This window comes from Mastomys coucha, unplaced genomic scaffold (assembly GCF_008632895.1).
Source record: "Mastomys coucha isolate ucsf_1 unplaced genomic scaffold, UCSF_Mcou_1 pScaffold1, whole genome shotgun sequence".
NCBI lineage: Eukaryota > Metazoa > Chordata > Mammalia > Rodentia > Muridae > Mastomys > Mastomys coucha.
Genome location: NW_022196891.1, coordinates 73,393,420 through 73,412,552, shown reverse-complemented (window position 1 = coordinate 73,412,552; position 19,133 = coordinate 73,393,420). Strand labels below are relative to the sequence as shown.

The window sequence follows — 19,133 nt, the reverse complement described above, 5'->3', positions numbered from 1 at the left end:
AAAATAAAGAATGATACTCTCCCCCACCCCACGCTGAATTAATAACTCATAAAAATGTAACACTATTTGAAAAAAGTAAACTAAAATTAAGATGGGTAGAGATTAATTCTTAACATCAATGGTCAAGGCCAGTAGTTTGCTGAGGGGTGACGCCTGTATAAACTTCCGTCAGATCTGTACAGTAGGCAAGCAATTTGGAATAGTCCTTGACAGCTAGGGTCCATTCTAATGTGATGGTGACATCATGTGAAAGGAACATATGCAACATGGGACATTGGAGTCATGTCCTATCAGCAATGTAATGTGTGTGTGTGTGTGTGTGTGTGTGTGTGTGTGTGTGTGTGTGCGTGCGTGCATGTACACACACAGGTAAACTCGCACATGTATGCATGTGGAGGTGCCAGGAATCTTCCTCTCTTCCTTTCCAACTTATTTTCTGAGAGAGGGTCTCTTGCTGACTCAGTTGTCTGGGCTCACTAATCAGTGATCCTCAAGATCTACCTGTCTCACATTCCCAGAGCTGGAGTTACAGACTTGCAATGCCATTCCAGGCTTCTATGTTGCATCTGAAATCAGATTCTCATGCTCACATAGCAAGCCCTTTCCCTACTGACCCATCCATCTCTCAAGAGCCCCATTCACTATTTTTGGAAGGTCTTGTTGCCTTGAGCTATGTGTGTTCTTCTCTCCTTCCTGCTAACTCTATTCCCTTCCCCTTCCTTCTCTGTTTCTTCCATCTCATCCTCTTCCTCTTTTATTTTCTTTCTCTTCGGTGAGCCTCTGAGGTGAGCAGAAATCTGCTATGCTATGGTAAACCTTGAATATCTATCTCTGCCCTCAAGTCAGTTTGGAAAGATATTTGATGGAGGCAGTCTAATGAGATCAGATGTCAAATGATATATTCAAGTTTCAGAACTCCAACAAAGATCTTCTTAGAAGAGTATTTCAAGAACTCCTAATGTGCTAGGCCACTCCTGCTACAGCCATTCCAAAATCAGTTCTTCGATGAAGTCAACTGGTGATCTCTGAAGTTTGATGAATTCTAAACTTAAAAACAGATCTATTCCTGTGGAAGCCTGTCAGTAGAGAAGCTTCTTCCTTAAATGTCTGTACACATGGAGGGATACTGAGCAAGATGTCCAACCTTGTGGGCAAAAAGTATTCCCAATAAATATTTCTGACATACTGTCTTTCGGTAATTCATCAAGGTCACACCTGGAGGGTGAAGTGGATCCAGAAGAAAGATGGGCTTAGAGACCAGAATGGAAGCATACTGAAGGGAGAGCAGCCCCAATGACAGTGTCAACTATGAACTTCAAGAAAATGAAGGATGAGAGACATCCTCCAAAGAACCATGGAACAGCCAGGAAAGGAAAACTTTGAGGTGGGCCACATGTAAGAGCATCAGGACCAGATAACCTTCTCATTCTTCTCTATGGTGGGATGCTTTGGTTTACAATCAAGACCAGTCCCCAGAGAAGGAAAGCTAGTTTCAAGAATAATGTGTAAGATGACACTCAGCCTTCTGCTTTATCTTTATTGCCTTTCCTGAAGAAGGGGATGCCTTGAGCAGTGCTCATTCAAGGGAAGCCCCTCATCTACCAACGGATCAAAGAAGGACACCAGTGAATCTTCATCTTGTAAAATGTGACCAGCTGATCTTGCTCCAACACAAGAAGAACAACTCAGGTGGACATCCTCAGCTGGGTCTTAGGGATTAAATTATATTAGAATTGATCAATGTCTGTCTTTGTCCCACTCTAACTGTGATCCCAGGTGTAGTTCTTGCACTTTCCTCTCCTCAAAGTCTGCTTCCTGAGGAACTCAAGTTGTAAAATTGCTCATCCTATATAAGACCTATAGGAGCCACACAGAGTAGCTAATAAGGGTTAGGTGACATGGGAGTGCCCCCCCCACTGTAAGTTTCTAAGCCTGATTGTGACTCTAAAGTGGGGGAAGGCAGTGTTTCAATTGTATATGATTCTTGGACTGGATTTTTAAAAATTAAAGAGTAATGTCACTTCTGCACACAGAGCAATCCAGTTCTCCTATGTGTGATGCTACTGGAGGAGAAATACAATCGTCAGCTTCACCCAGCTACAACCCTACAACCTGTAACGTGTGAAGACACTGGTGAAGGAGTGGCACAAATGCTATGGGATTAACCAACCACTCTAAAAAAATTAGATTAAAGGTCCACTCCATGAGATGGAAACCACAGCTGACATACTGCTAAAGTGTCCAAGAACCCATGACTAGATAGGTCATGGGCTTAGAGGAAAATTTATCACTATTATTCTGCTGAAGGAACACAGGAATAAAAGAACTCCTAATAACATAACAGCTGTACTCATACACGTTTTCATCAACCCCTTCCTCTCAAGACTCAGGCATTTATGTGGTAGAGGAGGCACCAAGATAGTTAAGTCCCAGAAGTGATAGAGGACTCCAAAGAAACAATGTCTTGCAGACTCAAGGGAACTGATGCACATATGACCTCACAGAAACTGTGGCCACAACACTCAAGTCACTGCATAGGTTCAGGCCATCTGGTGTTCCAGCACTGAGAAGGGAAAGTGCACATGGGGTCCCACCCTTAACCAAGAGGCTATTTGTAATCAATACCCACTGTCAAAGAGACAATCAGTTGTCTCCAATGGAGTGTCTTGGTTGTATCAACCACACTCCAGGCCAAGCCCCATACCCAACACAAAACTAATTCCATGCTGTTTATTCAGGGGGAGAGCATTCATTCTTGTTTGTTTGTTTTGTTTTTGTCTTTTGTGAGGTTGTTTGTTTTCTTTGTTTTTTTTGTTTTGTTTTTGTTTTTTGTTTTGATAGTGAAAGAAAGAAAGAGGGCAGTGGGAATGACCTGGGAGGAGTTGGAGGAGAATAAAATATTTGGTCAAAATATATTGTATAAAAGTTAATTTAAAAAATCATCGAAAAAATTGAAGAGTGACTTGATTAAAAATAAGACAAATATGTCTTTCTTGAGCAGGAACATTGAGTGCTTTAACACAGGCTTGGTGCACAGCTGTGCTCATTATTTAATGAGCTAATTGCAATAGCACGAGGATGAGGAATCTGGATTTGAAATCAATCTTGGGTTCAGCTTCAGTCTGTGTCACTTACCTGTAATGTGTTGTTGACTTTAACTTCTCGATGTCATCGTCTTGAAATATGAGACAGGGAGAAGAGAAGATTGCCATGAGGATAAAATGGGAATGGGAGCAAATCTCTTAGGGTAGGACAAGGCAGGCAGGTAGCATCCAGCTCCCTCCTCAGTAGATTCTGTCTTTTCTGCGCATGACAGAAAAATGATGTTTCCAGCCATGTTTTGTCACTTCTCGTGTGCAAAGGCACAAAAGAAAAAAAAATTAGGACAAGACTTCATAGGGATTCCATTAGCATTTTATTCCCCATAATAAAATTATAAATGGAGTCAATAATTCTCTGCCACTTCAATTGGCTTGTTGCAGTGTCTTTGACAAGTTGCGTTCAGTTTACCAGACCCACTGGCAGGAATTAACAATCTCTTCTGAACTTATGTGGCATGATTCTGTCAGTCTGTGGAGAAGGACAGGCATCTGAAGATGCTGTGGACTTGTTTCCTGCTTTCTCTTCCTGTTTCTACCCAAGATTGCCATCTGGAGAGAGATGAGTTTTCCTCTCTCTCACGTACTGAAAAACTTCTGTTTCCGGATATAGCTTGTTCCTATTCCATTGGAATCTGTTTCCTCGAGGCTGGAATTCATAGCCTCTCCAGACAGTCATGTGCAGGTGGCCTCACTTCTGCTAAGTGTAAGTCATAGCATGACAGCCCCTTCTTCATAGTGTGTGCACTGAAAGTTTAGGATGGTATTTACATAGAATAGTGGACATAGATAGAATAGTTTTAATAGGTTAAATAAGTTATGAGCTAGTCAGGGAATAAGCCAAAGATTATTATAGCCTAGGCATTTTCTAATAAATAATTAGTCTCAAAAGTTGTCATTCCAGGATCTGGGGCTGGGAAAGAAAAAAACTAGATTATTAAAATTCTTTTAACAAAGGATCATTCAGAATAATTCTAAGAACGCTGAAAGTTTAGCATGTTAGAATTCTGACATATGTGTAGATAACAGATAAGGAATCATGCACATGAATAACAACTAAAGGAAAGAAGCAGCACAGACCCTTTATCACTGCATTAGGTATGAGACATTTCTCACACGTCCATTTACAATAAAGAGATTAAGGACAGAGAGCTTGCTTCCTCAGTTTTCAGTCTGGAAACTCCACATTGTAATCCCAAGTCCAGGGAAAGAGTAGGCTTAGCTCTTTAGTTTTGAAGGTGGCCTAACCATCCATCTTATTCCACAGAAATACTTGAGCTCTATCTTTTGATCGCTATTTCTTTTCTAGAGAAGGAATTTTGACTTTAGCTCAAGCAACTCTGAAGACCAACTTCACACTTACACTGAACTGACTTTCAGCCGCTTGGACCCTTCCTCCCTCCCAAACCAGGATACACACTTCAAATTCTGGGGAAAAGTATTTCTACCAGCTTAAAATGGCATCTCATTTGGGAACTATTGGTTTAACATTTCTTTTCTGTGTCAACCTTACCATCTCACCATACGCTTATCATAGCCATGGCTTCATTAGAGCTCGTCTGTTTATAAAAACCATCAGTTCCTTTAAGTTGGAGATCACGGTTTCTTAGAATCTTGACTCTCCAGGATATTTGCCAAACTTATTGTTCACTAGAAACTCAATACATATTTGTCAAGTAGAACTTTTCAGTTCTAGCTCAGCAAATCCAACTCTCACTCTCCTAGCTAGGATTATCCGAATATCCAAATGTACAGCCTTGTTTTCCTTGAGAACCTTATGTGCACATATGAAAATTTCTTCTATACCTTCTCCCGAGTCCAGGCAGGAACTGGCAAGAACCAAGAGTTGTATTGCAATGTTCGTCTGCTTTCCTGGCCAGATTAAGCTGGGTGACATTTAACTTTATTTTATTTTTTTAATATCTTGTGTCTAACATACATCAATTGTTAAAATGAATACTTTCAGAAAGAAAAAATCCAACAGGACTGACTTGAACATAATTAGAGAAGAAATATTAAAAGAGGGGAATGACAGATATTTAATATGCCTCTTCAAACTGTGTGTATCAATTTAATACTTTATATAACCTGGAACCTATCCATCAGTCTGATGTGTTGTGAGGCAGTCTTGGTGCATGAGAGATTAACTAATTCTTCATCTATTATTTATATTCTGCCTATATTAAAAATGTCATTAGAGCAGCATAGAGTAAGAAAGAAAGAAAGAAAGAAAGAAAGAAAGAAAGAAAGAAAGAAAGGAAGAAAGGAAGGAGAGAAAGAAAGAAAAAAAGAAAAACAAAGGCCACAAAAATAACATCATCACAGGAAGGTACAAAACCAGAACTTCAAAATCAGGATAGAAGAAGAAATCATTGGTTCAGAAAACCTAAGAGCAAGGAAAACTTGAAACACTAAACATTAAAATTAACTCTGTGAGCCAAGGTGCAGTGGCGCATGCCTACAAGTCCAGGATTTCGGAGGTGAAGGCAGGATGGTCACGAGTTCAAGGTCAGCCTACAAGAGACCCTGTCTCAAAACTATAAACAGACAAACAAATGAACAAAGAGGCAAGTGAAAAAAAAAAAAAAACATCTCTGGGTTTTCTTAACTTTGTTATCAGGAACTCTGAACTCACCTCCTCTTTTCGAGGGACGTGTACAGAGCGACCAACAATGCCTTGGGCCAGCATGGAGAGTGCTTGTTGTGCAACACTTGTTTAAGTGATTTACTGTAGGAACAATCACTCTAAGTGTCGACAATGAAGTTCTGAGTCGTCAGCAGGCCCCTCTTTAGCACAGCGAGCAGATGGCAGGTGTCAGGGATGCTGAGATTGTTTTATGACACTAATTCTATACTGTTGTTCTCAGTAACAACAGGCTCTTAAAGCAGAAGGGGAAGCCTTCCAAGCTCTGAAACGTGAGCAGAGTCAGCACCCACTGTGCAAGGTGCAGACACACGGTAAGTACCATTCTCACCGTCAGCACCCACTGTGGAAGATACGGACACACGGTAAGTACCATTCTCACCTCACTTTCAAGGATCTAGAGATGTGTAAGAAACACAGTCCAGTTAGAGATGTCTTTCCTCGCTGTTGAATCGGACATACTTTTTTCCCCTGGGGACCATCTTAAATATGCAGATCATCCTAGGTACGTTACAGCCTGCAGGTTGAATACTCCACAGAAGCCTGTGGATTAAAACCTTTATACCCAGCATGGTGCTGGTGGAAATGTTAAACTTTTTAGAAGGTGATGTCTATCCAGTGAGTCTTAGGGCATGGTGCATGCATCCTTGAAAGAGATTATGGGACAAGTGATGTAACTTGTTTCACTCTGCCCTCAGCCCCAACTCTTACCGTCTCAGCCTCCTACTTGAAATTCAAACTAATGGAGCTCCTCAATCATGGACTACAACAACCACCTTCCCATTAAAGCACACCCTTTCTCTTTTAAATTAATTTCCTAGATATTTTGCTATAGTAATGGAAAGGTGACTAATATAATAAATAATTAAAATGAAATTTGGACTATCAGGGGAAATAACTTTGAAGAACTCAATTAATATTTTACAATTATTTAATCATAACTCCCAGGCCACGGGCACAGTGACCAAATGAGGTGACAGTTTAATCAATTGTCTAACTAATCCATCCACACAATGAGCTGGGAGAATGGAAATGTTGTGTATCTTACTAGGAACTTTGAGGTACACTGGATTATCCAGTTAACTCTTTCAACTACCTTCTTTATGCATTTCTTGTCCAAGATGGTGACCAGACATTAGCAGCTTGAAAGACTGACTAAGCAATGCAACTCACTTGAGTCTACACATTTGGTACCTTGTAAACTGATCTGGGCAAACCTCAGAACATTCCAGCATCATATGATTTGGTTCCTCTTGTGTTGATAAAGTTGTAAGTTCCACATCATCATAGGAATTTAGTGTATCGGCTTGCTGCCTGAGTCCTCCATCCCACCCAATGTTCCCCTTGGAGGCAGTGGATGAGAAGGCACCGAATCAATGACACAGACTCCGGGAGCAGGTGAGAATACAGAAACAAGCTCGTTTATTAATTCTCAGAGAACACCCTTTATATACCCTCTACCCTCGTCCCATTGGTCTGAAGCAAGCCTGTCCTGCAAGTGGCAGTTCCTGAGTGGCTGACATTGTCCGCACCACCAATATCTAGGCTCCAGGCAGGCTTCAGTTTGGCCCTCATGTGCAAGTTGCCTCCCAGGCTGTGCAGGCCACACTCACTGTTTACCAGAAGTTGATGTGGAAGTGGCCACTACCTTGTCTTTGAGGCCTGCTGTTCCTCCTAACACTGGCTGTGTGAAAAGGCACTTGGGATGGAGCCCCTAGAGCAGTCGTGATGCTTCTGTATCCCTTGTAGCTTGGAGTCTTTGTTTCCTCATTTTCAACATGGTGCGATGGTTTGAAATATGCCACCCCACTTCATTACTGGAAGCGTAACCCCAGTGCAGTGATACCGGGAGGTGGCCTCGTGAGAGGTGGTAAGTTTGCTTGCACGTAGAGTAGAGCAGTCACAGACTGAATATGTTTGTTGTTATGAAAAAGGGTTGCAATAGCATCTCTGTCCTGTGGGATTTATCTGTTATGCACAGTTTCACCGTCTGTTCCAATGCAACATGAAAGCCCTCTCCATACATAACCTGTATGTCCATGAAATCCCTCTCCACACATGACCTGGACGTACATGAAAGCCCTCTCTACACATGACCTGTATGTCCATGAGAGCCCTCTCCACACATGACCTGTCTCCTACCTAACTGACAGCTAAATAAACTTCTATTCATAAATGACATAGTCTGCACTGATCTAACATCAGATAGTAGATTCTTATACACAGGGATGGCTCTGTTTATCTTGAAGGATTTTTGTGAGAATTAAATAATAAGGCACCATCAAAGACCAGGCAACACAATGCTTAGCACAGACCCCCAAGTGGGAACTGAAATATGTATCTGGGTAGATAGACCTATTTTATTAGTAATTTAACCTCTTTTAGAAATTTGTTTCTACCTAACCAATAACTTTTAAAATAAAGACAATAATGCAATATAAAACACACTTCTCAGTGAGTATGAATGTTTGTATAGCCATTCAGAAAACATTTTAAATCTGGGGATACTCTCACTTTTTTCAAATAGGAGTGCTTTGTTTAAATTTTCTACAGAAATAAGCGTACAATTAACATCTATTTTGAAAAGCAATGTCATCTTAGCCGTTACACATGCTTTTTGATAACAGAGAATACATTCTTCTGCCTGTGTTTCAACACAGATTCGTATAGTGTAAAAGTCATTAGGATTTATCAGGGAAATTCTAATTATTGAATTTTTTTGTTCATTACTAACAAAACCTAGTAATACTTAATGAAAATGTACATGAAAATAAAATAAAATAAAACATACCATCATTGAAAAATGGCCGAGATGACTGAGTTGGTAAAGCGCTTGATGCACAAGTAGGAGGACAAACCATGAGTTTGTATGCTTAGCTCTCACATCAAAAGCTGGGTGTGGGAGGTTTGCATTGATGACCCCAGTTCCAGGAGAGCAGCCAGGTGAATCCCATGGGCTCAATGGCCAAGCAATCTAACCAAATGGTGAGCTCCAGGTTTAGTAAAGAGACCTTTGTGGAGAGCAATCGAGAAGGTCACCAGTGTCAATCTCTGGGTTCACACACACACACACACACACACACACACACACACACACACGTACATGTACATACACACTAAGAAAAAAATCATTTGAGGTTTTTAAACATGGAAATGATGGGGACCATATCTTTAGTTAGCGCTAGGGAGTTTGCCATTTTATCTCACACGCTGATTTACTAGACAGTGAATTTGAGCAGGTATTTAATGCCCCGGAACTTTAAATTTCTGCATCAAGAAAAAAAAATGGAGCTGGCAGCAAATATCAAAAGTGCTTTCAGGTCATTTTTTTTTCCCTGAAAGAAACATGACCAAGGGAGTAGGCACGTGTGTGCCACAGATGTAGATATTTGGGCAATATCAGGTATCGCCATAGCTGGGGGGGGGCGGTTAACAAGATATTCTGTTCCTTCTCAATATGCTAGGTCTTGGGTTTCAAACCCATGCTTAACAGCTAGATCCACACAATATTAACAGGTCATAGTCAAGGACATCTTTTAAGTTTGGGTTTGGAATTAGTAGATATGTGTTCTCCTGCTGTTCCATGTGGCTTTAAAGCATAAAAGCAAAGATAGCGATTGTACAATAAAGCTCTCCTAGAATAAATACAAATATCAGCGAAACGTTGAGTTTGTGGCAAACTGGATGCAGTTTCTGCACTAAACACTTTTGATCACCCAAGTGATAGAACCATTGTAGGGAAAAATAACAATTGTTACTATAACGCAGAGAACATTCCGGTGCCTGGCAATTCCTAGAATGATAAGATCTCCGTAGTTCGGGTAGTTATCTTCTCAGTCCAATTGCGTCGCAGTCGCCGGCGTAAGCCAAAGTTATTCCTCTGGTGGTCTTAAATAAGAGTTCCTCAAAGGCCCATGGTGCTTAAAGGCTTGGTCCCCAGCCTGTGACCACATCAGAAGGCGGTGGAACCCTTAAGACATGGAGGCCTGTGGGAAGGATTCTTGTCATCAGAGGGATGCCATTTAAGGGATACGGGGACCTCAGCTCCTGCCTCTTCCTTGCTTTGCTTCCCCACGGGGAGGAGAACAGCTTGCCATCTGTTGTGACATGCTGCTTTCCTGCTGTCCCCAAAGAGTAGTCATAGATGGAACCCTCCAACACCAAACCCAAATAAGCCTTTCCTGTAAACGTTGACTGCCTCGGGTATTTCTTACAGTAACAGAGAGCTGACGGGTACATCTCCACTTGTTTCATGAACTTGAAGCTAGTAGAAACCAAATACAAAATCCGAGGAAGTCACGCCTAAGCAATTGAAGGAGGTGGTTCTAAAACCTGAATATTTTATTTATTCATTTTGTGTTTGTGGGGGTGGGGCCGGAGAGAGGGTCCCACGGCCACGGCGGGCCTGTAGAGGGAGAGGACACCTTGCAGGAGTTAGCTGTCTCCTCCTACCATGTTCAGGGATCAAACCCAAGTTGTCAAGCTTGGTGGCAAGTGCACTTAATAAATTGAGCCATCTAGCCGGCCCTGAACTCTGAGTATCATAATTTTGAATTCTCTCAAAGAAAAAGACAAAACAAAACTGGATTATGGGGGGTGGTGTTAGCACTCATTAAACTGTTCTGCATGGTTTATTGTGATCATCAGTGAGGTCAGCACAGGAAAGGATCATGCATGGCTCCAGCTTACAAGAAGCCAATGGACTGGTAAGATAAATGGTACACAATACTTAACCCTGCATCCAGCAGACCAAAGAGCTGTGAAAGCGCTCGGGAATGAGTGTTTTGGGAATCATTTGTGAGTTCCTTAAGGTTAATCCTACTATTTCTTCCAGTGCAGTGATTCTATATAACTGGGCATCTTCAGACATCTTTTTCTTCCTTCTAGTAGTTGGAATCAAATTAAATTTGATATAAAATGTTCTTCTGAACATCAACTGGAAAGTTCCATATTAGTGTCACAAACAATAAACTTGAACAAGAGTCAAAGACAGAAGAAAGGCTGTGAGTCAAAATACAGACACTTACAAGACCCATTGAGTCCACTTTACTCCTGGTGTGCTACACTAATGAGGGTCAGCATGATGCAGTAGGAATTCATGCTTGGCTTGATTGTTTTTTTGATCACAGCAGACATTATCTGGGAGTCAATGACAATGCTCAGGTCAGTGGTTTACTGTCACATATACATAGCGATAGGTAAACACTCCTTTTGCAGTCTTGAAAAACTAGAGATGATAGAAACTTCCAGGATGTTTTCCCTTATGAAAGCATAAAATCAACTCAGCTCAAAAACTGGCTTGATATGGAAAACATTTGTTTAAATTCTTCTGTGGTAAGACACATCATTACTTCATTATTACTCTGAATTGGCCAACTGTCACACTCCAAGGTGTGGAACTTACATCTTCAGCATACTCCCTGTGACTAAGAGACAATCAGCTTATAGCCATTGTATCTAATTGCATTCCTTTACAGGCTTATGTTTATACTTAAAAATTGTAATAGTAAAAACTGAGAGATGATGAATAATATGATAGGTTATTATAGTATAAAATGGAAGATATTATGCAGTGGAATGTATTATACAATGGAATTTTTAATCTAGTCTTGTAGGGATTGGAGTCAAGACCTTGCCCTTCCTAGGTAAGCAATTGACCAGAGAGCTCCAAACCTAGACTCCACAGTTTTAAAAGCCTGGCTTAGGTACTTGTGTTTGCAAGTGTGGTTTCTCCTTCAGCCATAGATCCCTCACTGGAAAATTCATAACATTTATCTTGCAGAATTAGCTGTGAGGTTTAGCTACAACCTGTAGGTCATGCTTAGACGTTAAGACTGAAAATTGTCTATTTGTATTAGTTGTTTCTTCCTCACATGGGCTGCCCATGGGATTCTATTTTTTTTAATTTGCATAGCCTTTGGAGAGGGTGTGTGAGCCAGGGCTTGGTCATGCAAAGTCTGGACTCTGCCTCCCGGTTTAACCCTCCTGGAATAAAATGGGGACTCTGAGTAGATACGAGACGGTTGTCTTCATGAGTTTGACAGATTCCAACTTGGAAAGCCTTTCTTTGGAACCAACATCTGAGTTAGAATGTTGGGAGTTGGCTGGGATGTGTGGGAGCACTACCAAGGGTTGGTTAAGTTTACCCCCCTGAAGATTTTTCAAACCCTCCGAGTGGTTCTTACATTTACATGGACTTTCCAGGCTTTTAAACCCGGACCTTGCAATTGTAAACGATGATTAAGTTTCAGTTTTCTGAATAAAACGACAAACCAAAAAGACGTTTTCAGCCATCCACTTACAAGGGAGAGTGAAGAATAAGAATTAAAGATTCAGTTATTAACTGCCCCTCTAATCCTCAGGCTTGGTTGTCTTAGACTAGGCTTGGTGGTAAAGCCTTGTGAGCCCAAAAGCTGGAGAAAGAACCATAGGTGAGTCAGCCACACACATCTAAGGAACAAAATCCAAGTATTAGATGTAGGCTGGTGCTGGGTGGCTTCTCCCGAGGTATCAAGTCCGGACAGCTTAGGGTACCCTGCGAGCGAAGAAGTGACAGATTACCTACAAGCTGGACAGGAGAGGGCTACCCTAGCTGGTAGAGAGTCAAGCATCGCATCGCGACATCCTCCGATGAAGTACAGTGCAAGGTTCACAAAAAATATATATGTCCTCTAAGCCATAGTCTGGGGGCACTCTCGGTCAAGTCCCCAGGAATGAGATGCCTGGGCACCCGAGGTGGGAAGTTAGTGAACTTTGAGAGCAAGGATAGATAAGTGGAGTCAGAAGGAACTGGAGCTGTGCGGAGCGGAGGTGGTGGCTTCCTGGAGCTTGGTCCCCCCGAGTCTTGCCCGCGATCGCGCGCGGACGGCGCTCACTTCCCCAGCCGCTCGGTGGTTTGCCGGCGAGAAGCGGCGCAGGCGAGGGCTAGGGCGAGGGCGAGGGCAGGGCGAGGCAGGCAGGCTGGCTGGAGAGAGGCGCGCGCAGAGGGCGGCGGCCGGACTCAGAGCTCGCCTCCGGGCGGCTCCTCACTGCATCAACCTGCGGGCTCCGGCTTGGCCGCTGGGCCCCTCCCACCGCACCCCACCCCCGCCGCCCGCCCGCCCGCCCGCCTCGGGGCCCCGGTTCCAGTTGGTGCGGAGCAGCCGCGAGCGGAGCTCCCGCCCGGGACCGCAGCGGCAGGCGACGTCGCGGCCACCTCCGCTGCACCCTGACTTCTGCCACTCGGGAGCAGGCATCCACTCCTTCCCGGTCTCCCTTTGTCCAGTCCCCCCATCCGCTCCCTCCCCCATCCCTTCTCCTATCCCCTACCCTGTGACACCTTCCCTCCTCTGTCCCTCTCCCCTTGTCCCCCGCTCCTGTGTTTCTAGCCAGCGCGCTGCACACCCCTTGGACGATCAGCACCCCGTGTTCTCCGAGGGCGATCCGCACCCTGTGCACCCCTTTCTCTCCTTCAGCTCCATCTCACCGCCCGCCTGGCCTCTCGCTCGCCAGCGGCTCCCTGCTCCCATCCCGAGTGGGTTGCGCGCCGGGCAGCCGCCTGGTCATGTCAGGATGGAGATCCGGCAGCACGAGTGGCTCTCGGCCTCCCCCCACGAGGGCTTCGAGCAGATGAGGTTGAAAAGCCGCCCCAAGGAACCCTCGCCCAGCCTGACCCGAGTGGGCGCGAACTTCTACAGCAGTGTCAAGCAGCAGGACTATAGCGCCAGCGTCTGGCTCCGGAGGAAAGATAAGCTAGAACACGTAAGGACCACTCGCTCTCGGGAGCACTGGGGGAGGCTAGGTGGTCGATCGGAGCACTAAGGGTGCAGGGACCCTAGTGGGGACTCCAATGGGCATCCCACCCTCAGGACCAGGGTGCTTGTGTAGTTTGTCAACCCCGAGGCATCTTCTGCACTTTGTTGCTTAATGACTCAACTGCATGGAGAAAAGAAAGGTTCGCTTTAGGTACCCCAGTCCCATCCGGCATCCTAGAGATCTCCTGACTGGCTGTTCCCTGTAGGGTTTATGTGCACCTTGTTCTTTTTGGATTACCTGTGAGAAGAGAGGCTGATTGCAGGGAACTAGGCTTTGCACAAAAAGGGTTTCAGGGGGATGTTCACCTGGTTCTTTGACGCTGTTTTACTCAGTACAGAAACTACAAAAACACTGCAATAAAGTTGTCCGCTGGTGAACAAGACAGAGCTTTTGGCCGTGTCTGCTGCGAAGCTAGCAGGAGTTTTTAGGTAGTCTCTCTACCTGAGCCCAAGTGGAGAGAGACTCTGCACTGAGAAAGGACAAATTAGAGGTCCCCAGCAATTTGCACTCTGAACAGTGAGACCCAGCAAATGTGGATTCCCCCACCCCCATCCCTCTTCACTCTCTAGTGAGGACTTGGGTCTTTGGCTCTGGGGCTGAGTGCTTAAGACTAGCCATTCTAGAAAGAAAACAAACCTTTCGACAAAAGAACTATTGGGAATCCACACTTTAAAAATCTGACCGGTCAATATCCCCTTAACCAAATGTTAAAATGAAACTAAGAACCTCTGGTGGGTCAGCACTAGGTGAGAGTTGCTGCTAACCTCAGCAGACCTGCAGCGTCCAAACTGAGCCTGCTAAAGGTATGTGGAGGTTTCCTGGTGTTTGGGCCACCACATCAATAATGATAAAAGATAAGATTATGGAAACTCATGAATCCCCTAGCGCTGTACCACTTGAATCCCATCTGGTCCCTCTAGCCATTCCTGAGCTTTGCCTCATCAACAGTGTCCCTAGGAAGACGCATGGAAGTATTTCTGTTAGAAACTGAAAGGACAGCCCGTGCCTTTTTTGAGGGCCGGATTAAGTCATACCAATGACTAATTCTAAAGCCCTTATTTAAAGCTCCTAGTTGAATTGAATAACAGGCTCTGTTTTGCCTGGAGAGAACCAAATGGATTGCCTTGGATCCTTAAGATAGGGGAGGTCTCCGAAGGATTGCTAGGGCAGTAGTGCCAGCTGGCTGTTTGAAAGGCAACAGCAATACCTGTTTTAAAACACTCTTAAAATTGCTCACTCCAGGATGACGCTTGAAGGGGGGAGGGATCAGTAATGTCTGGAGTTTATAGAGGATAGATAGAATCATTAGCTTCATGTAACGTAGCTCCGGATGCTCATGAGAAAACTGGCCCCAGCCTCAGGCCTCGGAGTGGTAACAGAATACCCTTTATTTTCATTTAGTCATAATTGTGTGTTCATTTGCAGCGACTGCTTTAGGCTGCCCCATTTCCTTCATACTCTTACTGAAAATCAATAGCGCAACCTTCTGCGTGTGTGTCATCCGGAGTCCCAGACACTGCTGCATGCATTATACCGAAATGCTTTTCCACTTTTTGATTTGTGTCGGCTTAAAAGTATTAGGTCTACCTCATGGGCCACAGCAGCTTCACCTTTCTGCTTTGAGTGTAGGATGCTTGGCTCTTCCGAGGATGAGAGATGCAGCAAAGAGAGGCTTGGTTCTTTTCAATTATGTGAGCATCTACACTTCTTACTAAAATGTCCTAAAGAGAGCATGGCATTAACTTAAAAAAAAAAATAAATAAAAAGTCATGTGCCTCATTTGACGTTGAAATCAGAGTGTCATTTGTTTTGCTTTTAAAACTATGTTTATATGAGATGTATGTTCTATCTTCTACATTTGCCTTCAATTAGAAGTGGAGCTTTTATTCAAGTGATTTCTGGTACATTCTTCGGCCTCTTTGAAATACTGCCATTTTAATGAGTTAGTGTTTATAAGCATGCTATAAAAGATAAAGTTATATAAAGATACAAATTTTATTTGAACTCAAGCACTCAGTGTTTATATATCCTGTTTTATGTTCCATGATATTTAGGCAGATTGCTGTTAATTTATATTTCAGTATATGCGATTTAAAAGCCTATAACATATGTAACCTGGTACATAGGTGCTACATAGAGCATGAAAATATCACATTAAGTTCATTATAAACCATGTGCCTCTAGTTTAAGTATCACAGGGAGCAAGTAGAGGTGTCATTGAAAGTCAAGGGTAAGTTAAAAATCACTCCTCTGGTCTGTTTGATCAGATAGATGACCACCCTTTTTTATTATGGTGAAAAAAATGAAGAAATAATTACGATGGAGATGATGGAGATCATACGCCTGAAAACAGCCTACTTGGCCCTTTGGTGTTTTGAAAGCCAATCTAAATATTTAGGGAATAAATAAATTATGATTTCAAATGACACATACATTTAGTCATCACAGTAACGGTATTCCCCAAGATGAATTGTGGCAGTACGTGGATTCTAGCCAGACTTTAGAGGCACAGCTTAATCTGAAAGTCAATAACACGGTATAAAGTGACAGCTAAATGATATATTTCTGCCCACTTTGCTAAAAGTGAGAGTAAGTTATCTCTTACTTTGGCTGAAAGTCATCAGATGAATCTCAGGCTATACAAGAAGAAAGTGACATGAGTTGGATTAGAATACATTCACTTGATCTTAACGCTTGGTTACATCAGTTAGTTGAGACTTAAAATGAAGATTTGTAAGTAATGCCCAAAATCCCAGTCCTGGGTGGTGCCAATGCAGGGACAGCCTGGACTGCTTAGTAATTTCTGGGTCATCCTGGGGCCTCAGAATGAAAATACCCACCCAGACATAGTGTCACATGTCTGAGATCCCAGTCCCCAGTATGCTGAAGCAACAGGATCTGTAGTCCAAAGCCAGCCTGGGCTACAAAATGTGCTGTTTCAAAACACTGATGTAACCAACGGAAAGACAGAAGTATATGTAGAGAAACGTTCCATTCTTAAGTCGCGATTAGAATGTGCAAGAAGGTTACGTTCTGTACGATAAACCCTGAACTTCAAATTCTGCTTGTACCTTTGAGAAAATTGTAAGTTTTGGTTGCATACAGAATATTTTCTTACTTGTTATAACTGAGGCTCTTGGTGCTTAGAGCAGGGGTTCTTAACCTTCCTAATGTGGTATCCCTTTGGTACAGTTCCTCATGGTGTGACTCCCAACCACAAAATTATCTTGTCGCTGCTCCATGACTAATTTTGCTACTGTTATGAATTGAAATGTAAATATCTGATATGCAGGATATCCGTTATGTGAACCTCAGAGGCGTCGTGACCCACAGGTTGAGAACTGCTGGCTTAAAGTGTTTTTGGCGCCCTGTTCTGTTTCAGAATTCCTGTGGCTTAAGAGAGCAATGGGGTTGGGAAAGCAAACCTTATTTGGTATAGGATTCTAGCATTTTCTTGAGGGGTATTATAAAGGATTAAGGTTTAGCAAAGCAACCTGGAATCTCCCTAGGTTGGGTCCTCTTGGAGATTTTGATTGTCTCAGAGGACAGTATGACATTTGGCATCATTTGGCACTGGATGCTGTTTTTGAACTTTCTGCTGCGTTTTTCTAGTGGAGAGAGGGTGAGAGGAGTCTGCCCTGCTCAGTTGTTGGTTTTATGCCGGCAGTGTGACTTTCCAGATTATATGGGTGAAGGATAAGCCTTGCTCTGTTCTCTGGGTGGTCCACTGGGTCTTGCTAATGTGATTGTAAATAAAGGTTATAGTTAGACAGGTCCTGACTTTGGATTTCACTCCATTTTCAGTCAATGAGACAACTATAGGTGAAGGGCTTTGTGTACAATACAGTCATATTTGAAAAGCTTTGCATTTGTAATGGTGATTCAATGGGGAATTCTCTGTCTGTATTTCAAGAACAGATGCCCTATATGTGTCAGGTAGATGTTTTTATCGCCCTCCTCATCTGTACAGGCTGGTAGGAATTCTCTTCTGAGTCTAACTGCCTGGCAGAAGGAAATGCCAATGCCATTGTTCATTTCCCCTATAGCCATGGTGGCTTAGAAGTTAAGAGAATCTAGAGATGGCTCCTGAAGTGTCTACCCACAAGTGATGTGTTTGTATGGCCCATACCTATTAGCCAAAGAAAGTTTCATGGCACAGGTTCACTTGAAAGGGATGTAAAAGGGGATAAGGTCAAAACCCAGAAAGGAAGGAAATACATCTTTTCCTAGCCCTCCATAGCACCATCATGAAGCATTCAATGCATTCTTAGGACTGGGTTAGACGATCAGTCACACACCCATAGGTATAATGACTTCTCTGGTCTTCCCTGATCTCTGCTTAAGCATGTCTCCTCTTCCCAGTCTCACATTTAGCATCAGCTTTGCCTGTATTACAGTCCTAGCCCCAAAGCATAGGGACCTTTGGGCTATTAAAGATGCTTCTAGTCTTTGTCTGGTTTTCTGGGAGTTTTACTTTTCCTGGCCAGTGGCTCTTTGCTTAGCACCTGCTTGGTAATTCTCATCTGGCTTCTTTGCCTCTCTTGACCTCTGATGGCCAATGCAATCGAGACCAGCTCTTTATAGCTGTCCCCAACCCTTGTGTCCTGCTTGGCTTGTGCCCATGAGATGACATTGCAACACTGGCCAGGGAATCTCCTTAAATTGGAAGGGGAGAGATGAAGAGGAGATGGGTGAAGAGTAAGTGACGAGGGACTGGCTCTGTTGGTAGAGTGCTTACTGCACAGGCATGAAGACCCAAGTTTGGATCTTTAGTACCTACATGAAAGCTCAAAGCTGAAATATGTGTCTGTAATTCCAGAGCTGAGGTAGATGGAGACAGACAGATCTCCAGAACTCATTCTAGATAAGCTGGTGAATTTCCAGGCTCACTAAGTGGCCCTGTCTCAAAAAAAGGGTGGGGAGGGAGGTTGATTAAATAAGATACCTGTCATTGACCTCTGATCACATGCATGCACCCCTCTGCTTACATGTATGTTATACATGCAAGCACATACACACTCAGAAATAATAAAAGATAATTTCTAATGTTCTCACTTAGAGTGAGCATTGCATTTTGATCTAGTGTCTTAATTTAAAAATACTGTCCCCTCTAAGTGTGTTTTACACCTGCTTTAATTGTTGGTGTTACCAGCAAATAGTAAATAAATGTCAAATTCACACTTGCCTCCTGCCATGAATTATTCACATGGTGGGCAAAGAATAGAGCAAAATTGGCCATCGTGGTGTAGGCTTGTGTTATATAATGCCATTAATGTCCTGCAGAGCACACCCATGAAAGTACTGCACCCCACTGAGCCGATCAGTAAAGCATGGAGACACAATTCAACCCCAGGGGGATGAATCTTTAAAACGCTCCATTAAAAATCAACCAGACACAAAGACTGGCAAATCCTGAAGGACGATGATGTTCCCCAGGATTAGTTCCTCTGATTTTAGATAAGCAAAATGGACAATCTGGGCAGAGACAATGTCCTCTGCCTCTCTAACTCATCCACCGAGAAGGGTACATTAGGTGTCTCAAGGGTTCTTCCTAATGGACATCAGTGGGTCCATATATTGCCCTTGTCCCCGCCACG

At 43.2% G+C, this 19,133-nt stretch overlaps 1 protein-coding gene across 2 annotated transcripts in view; it reads left to right on the top strand.

The window, feature by feature from the left end:
- The first annotated feature begins 4,132 nt into the window (after positions 1 to 4,132).
- Positions 4,133 to 19,133, top strand: part of Pld5 (phospholipase D family member 5) — a 343,011-nt gene continuing 328,010 nt past the window's right edge. Inside the window, exons 1-2 of one of the 2 annotated variants that reach the window (XM_031390574.1) lie at positions 4,133 to 4,196; positions 5,966 to 6,056. Coding sequence is in view for 1 of the 2 variants with exons in the window: in XM_031390566.1 (XP_031246426.1) it covers positions 13,294 to 13,482 (189 nt within the window). In the remaining variant the exon portion in view is untranslated. Of the gene's footprint in view, positions 4,197 to 5,965; positions 6,057 to 12,840; positions 13,483 to 19,133 lie in introns of those variants that run through there. The other variant, XM_031390566.1, reaches the window with a different exon arrangement.